At 36.1% G+C, this 9,081-nt stretch overlaps 1 protein-coding gene and 1 long non-coding RNA gene across 2 annotated transcripts; both read left to right on the forward strand.

The window, feature by feature from the left end:
• The first annotated feature begins 5,972 nt into the window (after positions 1-5,972).
• Positions 5,973-6,755, forward strand: LOC148699776 (uncharacterized). Its single transcript, XR_015974007.1, has 3 exons — positions 5,973-6,082; positions 6,385-6,475; positions 6,613-6,755. It is a non-coding gene; the product is annotated as an uncharacterized LOC148699776 (long non-coding RNA).
• An 18-nt stretch (positions 6,756-6,773) lies between these two features.
• Positions 6,774-8,849, forward strand: LOC149751146 (uncharacterized). The gene is made up of 4 exons (XM_089927684.1): positions 6,774-6,789; positions 6,853-7,012; positions 7,238-7,354; positions 7,969-8,849. The coding sequence occupies exons 1-4, from the start codon at positions 6,774-6,776 to the stop codon at positions 8,105-8,107; spliced, it is 432 nt and encodes a 143-aa protein (XP_089783810.1). The 3' UTR covers positions 8,108-8,849.
• The last annotated feature ends 232 nt before the right edge of the window (positions 8,850-9,081 follow it).

Raw genomic sequence — 9,081 nt, forward strand, 5'->3', positions numbered from 1 at the left:
CCAGGTCGCCGGCCGGTGTGAGCCTCGCTGTTCGAAATGGATATGTACGTGATCACTCTCTGAATTGGTTATCATGCTTTTGAATTATATATTGAATGTCAAGTTTTTTATGAATGTGTAAAAGGAGGTGCTGATGGAGCATGAATGCAGGTGATCATAGATAATGGCATTCTCCAATTGAAGCTGTCGAAGCGTGAGGGGATGATGACGGGTGTTCGATATAATGGTGTTGATAATCTGATGGAAGTTCACAATAGAGAAGACAGCAGAGGGTAGGTGGCATCATGGTTACAATAATCTCTGAATCTCTATTTAGTTTGGATCTATTCAAAAACTAGGTTATTCTGAAGTTTTGTATATCCTACAATGCGTAAATTTTGAGAATATAGCATGACTTGTGAAATGAAATATTGGATATTGATGCTATAAGCATTTTTTTCTTTGTGTTAGTTGTTCCATGGATGCTTGTTGGTGTAAAATGGAATCATGATATTTGTATTTTTACCCTTTTCATTAAAAAAATGATCTATGGTTTTATAAAATTGGGTTGTTTTTATGAGGATATACCCAATGCAAAGCTATGAAACAGAAAATTTCTTATGTCGCAAGGAATTTGAACTTGATGATTTCACCTCCTGGTCATCTAAATGTTTTTATGTTTGGATTTTTCTCCATTTAGCAATGAAACTCCTACCAAGGTTTTCTTGATTCAAAAATTAAAGAAAAAGGTGTTATAGGAAATTAAAGAAAAAGGTGTTAAAAAAAAATCAAAATCCAAATACAGCCTTATGTAGGAACTTATGGTTTTAATAAACTGCTTCATAAATTGATTATTTTCTGAAATCTTTCGCAGACTTTTGATGTATTTTCAACATTATTTTGAATGCCAAGTTTCTTTTCACTTAATGTACATTACAGATATTGGGCTTTTGAAAATCTATATATGGAGTCCCAAAACTCACCTACTAACTTCTTATGGTTTATAGAGCTGGTTCTCAAGTGGGGATAAGATTAGACCAAGTATCACTTTAGTGATACAATTTGCATGAACTTAGGACTGATATAGATGCTATTTTCTCTTGTAAAGATACAATATTTTGAAGTAGTCACTAAATCATGCTTCCATGGAGCATTTAGGTATTGGGATCTGGTCTGGGACGGAACTAAAGCCTACGGTATATTTGATAAGTGAGCGAATCTCTTCCTCTGCGTTTTTTTTTTCTACCATAGAATTTAACATGAAATTTCATAATGGTTGATCATCTAAATTGTCTTACAGGACAAAAGGAACGAAATTTAGAATAATATTTCAGAGTGAAGAGCAGGTAGAGGTTTCATTCACAAGAACGTGGACTCCATCACTCAATGGCACACTTGTCCCCTTAAACATAGACAAAAGGTGCATCAAGTTCCAATCATCCATTCTCCTCTTGCAATTGAAAAAGGTTACAAGATATTGATAGTTACAAAAGCTTCTAGGTTTGTAATGCTCCGCGGCAGCTCAGGATTTTACACCTATGCAATCTTTGAACACCAGAAAGGATGGCCTGACTTTGATATAGCGGAAATCAGGGTTGTTTTCAGGCTTGACAAAGACAAGTAAGTAGATTTCCAATATCCTCCATAAGGTTTTACATAAATGAAGAATGTTTTAATAAGTTAATGATATGCAGTTGCTTGGATAAATCATTAGATCCTACCCAATGTGATTTTTAATCTCAGTTGCTTATAAAACATACTTAGTGCACAAGGCTCTTGTCATTACGGAGTTCGAGGAGGGTCGAATATATGCAACCTTACCCTCCCAAGTAGAGAGGTTGTTTTATATTTCGAACCTGTAAGGTCACAGTAGAGCAACTTTGTAAGTGCCTTGTCCATTGGCCGGCCCGCACATAAAGTGAGATTATGGGCTGGCCTGAAGAGGCCATGGCCCATTAGGGGCTAACTGTGCCCTGTTTCACTTTGGAGAAAGAGGAGTCTTCTTCCTCTTCCAATTCTGGCAGGATCGAAGGCCATTCGAGTTCATCTAAAACTCAGAGACATCATCTATTTAATCCTCCTCCCCTCTAATGCCCTCCAAAACGGTGATAGCATCTTCTTCTCTCTCTCGCTTCGAAATTGCAGCTACCAATTATTGTGCTCACCAGAAATCAAGGTTGTCGGTGCCTTTAGAGCCTAGGTAACACTCCGATCTTTCTCTCCTTTCCTTTTTCTTTTTCGAACAACGAGGATTCATGGCCGCCGGCAGAGAATCACCCGAAAACTTCTCGGAGAAAAGGACCCCTGTTTTACTCTGTTTCCACCTTCTTTTCACTTTTTTCGACCACTGCCACTACCGACGTTCGTCGAAGCCCTCAGGCCCTTCTCTACACCAGCCTCCAGCCGGGGCCGGAGCACCAACAGCCAGCGAGCGAGCTAGGACCCGACAATCATCAAGCTAAGTCCCTACCCCTGTTCGGCCCTATGTTGGGCTAATTTCAGCTGACGAGCCGCCGCCAGTGGCCACTCTCCACTGCCCCTTATCGACGCCTGCTGCGTCCTTGCCGGACCACGGCCATGACAGCCACCGGTCCACCATTTGCCAAGAACAAAGAAGAAAGAAAGAAGAGAAGAAGAGAAGGAAGAGAGAGAACCATCCCTTTCTCTCTCTCTAAAAGGACTCATGGATCCATGAATCGAGTTCCATCGATTTGACCTACGAACCTGAGTTGATCCCTACGAAGAGCCCTAATCCGCCTTGGTGAATCCAAAAAATACCTTCCGGCTAGCTATTTTAGGTAAAATCTTGGGTCATGACAAATTGCATCAGAGTGAACTCGGCCCATAGCCTATGTAAACTAGGGGACACCGCAGCATAAGTTCCTGGAGGTTGACCACGGGCCGATCATGGTGCTTATAATTAGATTTGAATGGATTTGAACCCTTAGTCTAATGAAGACGCCATGGCTTGAACAGAAAAAAATATGTCAGGACCCGTACGGGCGTATATTTACTCACACATCATTTATTCGCTAAGAAGATTTTGGATACTTATACATAACTAAAGAACTCAAAAATACCTTTTGGCTAGCTATTTTGAGTGAGGTCTTGGGTTCCAATAAACTTTACTGTTGCACCAAAGCTCATCCTTTTTCATCTTAATTGTTTATGTCCCAGAGTATGGAACAAACGTTCATTAACTTAACTTGCATATAATGGCAGTTGATTTCTAGTTTAACCATCTTAACAAATGTACTAGGTTTGCTCATTTACTCTCAGCTCATTTTACTTTATATTTCTTTGAGGATGTGGTAATCCATTTTGTATGCATTTATAGGTTCCACTATATGGCAATATCAGACAACAAGCAGAGAATTATGCCCATGCCTGAAGATCGTACGCCTGAAAGATGTCAGCAGTTAGCATACCCTGAGGCTGTTCTCCTCACTAATCCAATTAATCCGCAACTCAAAGGAGATGTAAGCTAAAGATATTATAGAAAACCTTTATTACAAGCTTATTATTTTCATTTTCATGGCATCTGATTTAAGAAAATGTCTGTCAAGGTGGATGACAAGTATCAATACTCCTGTGAAGATCAAGACAACAAGGTCCATGGATGGATAAGTTTTGATCCTCCAATTGGCTTTTGGCAAATCACTCCCAGTGATGAATTCCGAACGGGAGGACCTCTTAAGCAAGATCTAACCTCTCATGTTGGTCCTACAACCCTTGCTGTGAGTATTATAACTTTTCTAATTCAAGTTTTTTAGCTTCAGATTCTCCTTTACAACAGAAAACTTCAGACACAATGGTCCTATCAAAACATCATATACATTATTGGAAGGCCGAAGAACATGTAACATCAATATGTTATTATTGTTGAAATTTCTTCATATCATCTTCTTGTATATACTCTTAATATGTCTCAGTGACCTATTCATAACTTTTTTTTTTTTTTTTTGAGAAATATAGTAGCAATGCCACCATGCAGGATCAGACCAAAAACCTTTTCCCAGCATGTGAGCTGAGGATGAGAGTGGTGCAAACCATGGACTCAAGTCCCATTAGCATCATTTACAACTTAAAGTACATTGAATTGTCGCACACCTCCCTGGTTAAGTAAATTATAATATAGATTATATGACACTTTTGCTTGCATACCAAATGAGAAGACATGCAAAAATTAACGAGAACATAGAGAGAATTCTACTAGTATTTGCATTTGGCTATGTGTCATCAATAATCACTACATCACAACCGAGCTGACAATTGATGATCCTACTACTTACTTTAACTTACAAAGCATTCACGTTGTTCTTATGCATTTGATTAGCTTGTGATTCGTCTATATATAATTTGATGTTGCAATTGCCAGCAGTTCAATCTTCTTGTGGTTATTCAATATTTCTTTTCTTTTTCCTCATCCTTAGGATACCTACTTCGATAACAAATGGAAAGGATACGATACCTTTTTGGATTTAGATCTATGTGTTTGATTACGCATTGTTTTCTAAAAGATGCCCCTCAAAAAAAAAAAAAGCTTTTCAGCTAAAATTGTTGTAATAAATATTTATTGATAGTTTAAGGAAAGTACTTGATCTAGAAATTTAGAGTTTGTAATATGCCTGAAATATCATTTCCTCTGCCTAAGAATTCATTTCATCATTTACAATTATGGCCTTGTTGGTTTAATTTCTCTGTCTTCAATCTGCTTAATCTGTATGTGAGGCAATATAGCAAGGTGGCCATAGCCCTATATATGTATCCCTCCTTCAAATGGAGGGGGTTCTGTGGTTGAGTCCTGGAAAGCATTTTCCCAAGGATTTGGTGCATACATTCTTTGGTTGGGTTTTCCCTCCCTATACTCAACACACACCTCTATCTTCGGTTGAAAATACAATATCTTGAGTTATATTTTTGGCTTCAAAATGTTGCTCCCTTTATTCTCAAATCATGATTCTTATGTGATAGTTGATGACTTAACGCAAAATGCATGTCATCTAAGATATATCTGTTTCTTCCATGTCAATGTCTACAATACTGTGTTTAGATTAAATTCCATCGCACTTGTTACTGCTCAATAAAGACTCTTTCTGATACAATGACTGAAATTTTTGGTTTTTGGTTTTGCTGCATTTTATGCCTATCATTTGAAGATCTTATGAATATTTGATATCTATGTATTCTTGCTGTATTCAGATGTTTGTTAGCTCTCACTACTCCGGGGAAGTACTTAAATTCAGGTATGGAGAGTACTGGAAAAAAGTTTTTGGCCCTGTGTTTGTTTACCTTAATTCCGCTTCAGATGGGAAAAATCCAAAGGCGCTCTGGCAGGATGCAAAAATGCAGGTTATTATATAATCTTATTAGCATATTAGAAATGAAGAGCTGTCTTGCAGTGTTTATTAATCGAGGTCGTCCTCTACTACCATATTAACTTTGAAAATGCTAGCCAATTTGATAATTCAATTGCTGGTTTTTCTTGCGAACAGCTGAGTCCTAGTGGCCGCATCATGCATTTTTTGGGAGTATTTTCAATTTTTGAACCTTGAGAAGTGTTCTCTGAATGTTCGAATGGATGATTCTTCCATCAGACCCCACTTTAACTTTTCCAAAAATGCTAATAGTGAAAAAAAAGGATGGACTGTTTGATGAAAGTTTTACAATGGCTTGACAATTGTACATGTAGACTAACTTTTGTTATTGAACCAAACCTTTGTAATCCAAGAACTTTCTCTAAATATTTATGTGCATGGTTTTCTGTGTTAATATAAATTCTGAAATTATTCATGCTAAGTATTCAATTTTTCTGAACAAAATTGAATTATTTGAGCAACTGTTTTAAATTGCAGTACTATTAAGGAATTAACTGAAGCCTTTTTTAGAGTAAATACATAAATTCATACTGAATTTACATATGAAAGGTATTGCTATAATTAATATTGTGTAACTGGATCATGCTAACACTTCCGTACTTCTATCCTGTATTTCAGATGCAGAGAGAAGTCGAGAGTTGGCCTTATAGCTTTCCAGTTTCAAAGGACTTCGAAAAGAGCTCACAAAGAGGTTCTGTTAGTGGTAAATTACTAGTTCGAGATAGGTAGGTTTGGTTCTCCACTTCATATTTTTTTTTTAGAAGTTTATTAGCTCTTCTGGTTTCAGTTATAATAAAGAGCATAAAAATACAATTCATCAAGTCTAATATCATTCTTGTGTGATGAAGGAATTTTTTTTTTTTATGAATAAGAATAAGCCATTACAATAACTATATATGGGTTTACTTTCTATAAATGAGCATTGTTCTCGTGGTTTGCATTAATCCCTAGGGATAATAGGCATAATAATGGGCTTACTGGTTGGTGCAACGATTTTCATATAATTAAATTGGGATATTATCCTCAGGTACATACATGGTGAAGACATATATGCAAATGGTTCTTATGTTGGTTTGGCTTTACCAGGAGAAGCAGGATCGTGGCAAAGAGAATGCAAGGTTAACCATTCAAGTTTAGTTTCTTTTTTTTTAAAAAAAAATGCATAATGATATTTTTTACATTCTATTTTTGTTTTAGCAAAGTTCGGGCCATAAATGAGCATATCCTGGTATCTTATGTACTTTGATTGCATCAGGGATACCAATTTTGGACCAGAGCAGATGCCAATGGGGGGTTTTCAATTAGAAATGTCCGAACCGGACAATATAATCTTTATGCATGGGTTCCTGGCTTTATTGGGGATTACAAATATAGTGCAACCATAACAATCACCTCAGGTTATTGTACATTAACCATATGCATTGTTCTTTTGGTGATCATTTGATTATTATTATCTGTTATGGAAATCTCATGATTTCTGAACCTTTGTAAACAGGAAATAATGTTGATTTGGGCGACCTTATTTATGAACCCCCGAGAGATAATGTCACCTTTTGGGAAATAGGCATCCCTGACCGTTCTGCTGCTGAATTCTATATTCCAGATCCAAATCCTAAATATGTTAACAGACTCTACATCAACGATCCAGCTAATAGGTATAAATATTATCTTTTCAAAAGTAGTGTAGTTTCATTTTTGGAGATCAGCATTGGCATAGGAAGAGCAATATTTTTCGCTTTGACTCTACTCGATGCGATTATTTCTCAAAAAAGGGCTGTACTTGACATCATCATGTCCTATTTTAGCGTCGAACACCTGTCGTATTCTTAATTGGTACTTTATTTTATTATTAAACAGAATCTCCTGCGTTGCTTTTACAGATATAGACAATATGGTCTATGGGAAAGATATGCTGACTTATATCCTGACAGAGATCTTGTCTATACAATTGGTAAAAGCGACTATAAGAATGATTGGTTCTTTGCTCAAGTTACCAGGTAATATTTCCTCAACCTTAATTTATGCTCTTTTCAGAGGAGATTCAGCTCAACAATTTTGAAGAAAATTATAGGTTCACTGGCTGACTATCTTTTTTAACACCCTAATTTCTTCATTTGGTTGGTTTGATCTTAGTTGCCAAATTATGTTGTTAATACTCTTCTGCCTTGTAATTACTTATATGGTTGTAAATAGACTTCAAATTTGCAAATACTTGGCTATTTCAATTTTCAAGCTTTAGAATGGCATTTATTTTGATTGGCCATTTAGTATTTTCATGGTTAATCATTTGCGACTTATGATGTGTGGGCAAGCAAAACAAAATTGGAACTGATCCTTCTTTTGATAAACATTGGACAATTTTTCTATATATAATTAGATATATGTGTTTTTAGTGTTTGACATGTTGCCTTCCCACATTTACAAATGCATATAAAATAATTACAGCATTAGCACCAAGTTGGACAAGTTCTTTTGTCTTCTTCATGTCTGTTTCTGTAAACGTTTGAAGTAATTATGATTTTCTCTCATTATCAAGTAATAAGTTCCTTCCAGATTACATCTTTGCGTCAGCATTGAATGAAATTGATTTGTAATTGTTCTTATCTTTCAGGAAGACTGATCAGAACTCATATAAACCAACCACGTGGCAGATTAAGTTTCATCTTGATAGTGTTAATCCATCTGGAAGTTATAATCTTCGAGTAGCACTTGCATCTGCTACTCATTCTAAACTACAAGTATGCTCATGAAACTTTCTCACTCAAATTTATGACGTGATAACTATATTGGGATGAACTAACTTGATCTCTATGTTTGGCTAAGGTTCATTTTAACAACTTGAAAGCAAATCCTCCTCACTTTACAGCAGAGCTGAATGGCAAGGATAATGCAATTGCAAGACATGGAATCCATGGATTGTATTGGTTGTACAATATCAATATACAAAATAATTGGCTCGTTCAAGGTGATAATACGATATTTCTCACTCAGCCTAACAGCCAGAGCCCTTTTCAGGGAATTATGTATGACTACATCCGTATGGAAGGGCCCTCAAACTCTTAAATAGAAATAATTGATCTTCTTGGTTACTTGTAGCATTTGACAAATAATATATAGTATTCAAACCATGCAAGAGTTCAACACCAGAAGTATCATTGTTTCTTGGACATCAATGAGCAATAAAATTCTATGATTGTATCGAATTGTTTGTTGGAGTTTGGACCGAAGTGGAATAATCAAAACTTCCATGAATGGGATTAGATTGTTAAAGCTGAGCCTCTTTGCATCCGTCTCATGTCCTACTTCCATAGCTGGATTTGTTTCTATTGAAAATCCAAGTATAGCATTGTTATAAGCCTTGAAAAAGAACACTTTCTACTAATTACTTGAGCTATATCTTTCTCTCCCTTTTTCTATTTTCTTTCTTTTTTTCCCCTCTTTTTTGGGTGGACAAGGGGTGGCAAGCCACTCAATATCTATCTATCCATCCATCCATCTGTATATATATGTATGTGTGCACATGCATATATAAATACACACACATGCATACATTCAATCATATACACATACATACATATATACATATGAATCCAACCTATACACGTGCCATGCTATTGTAGAAAATACGAAAGACCTACTACTATATTTGTTGATTTATCAAACTTGTTGAGGTACATTTTTAGCAGTTACATGAAGAAGTCTTCTGAGAAAAAAGGTTCTGATA

Source organism: Phoenix dactylifera, chromosome 16 (assembly GCF_051530095.1).
Source record: "Phoenix dactylifera cultivar Ajwa chromosome 16, Ajwa_hap1_PhDact_Kaust_v1.1, whole genome shotgun sequence".
NCBI classification, from domain to species: domain Eukaryota; kingdom Viridiplantae; phylum Streptophyta; class Magnoliopsida; order Arecales; family Arecaceae; genus Phoenix; species Phoenix dactylifera.

What these genes read in the sequence shown, in the direction of transcription:
- LOC149751146 (XM_089927684.1), top strand. An exon ending in ATCAACGATCCAGCTAATAG is followed by an intron (nt 7,013 to 7,237) that starts GTATAAATATTA and finishes TTGCTTTTACAG; the next exon opens with ATATAGACAATATGGTCTAT. An exon ending in TTCTTTGCTCAAGTTACCAG is followed by an intron (nt 7,355 to 7,968) that starts GTAATATTTCCT and finishes CTTATCTTTCAG; the next exon opens with GAAGACTGATCAGAACTCAT.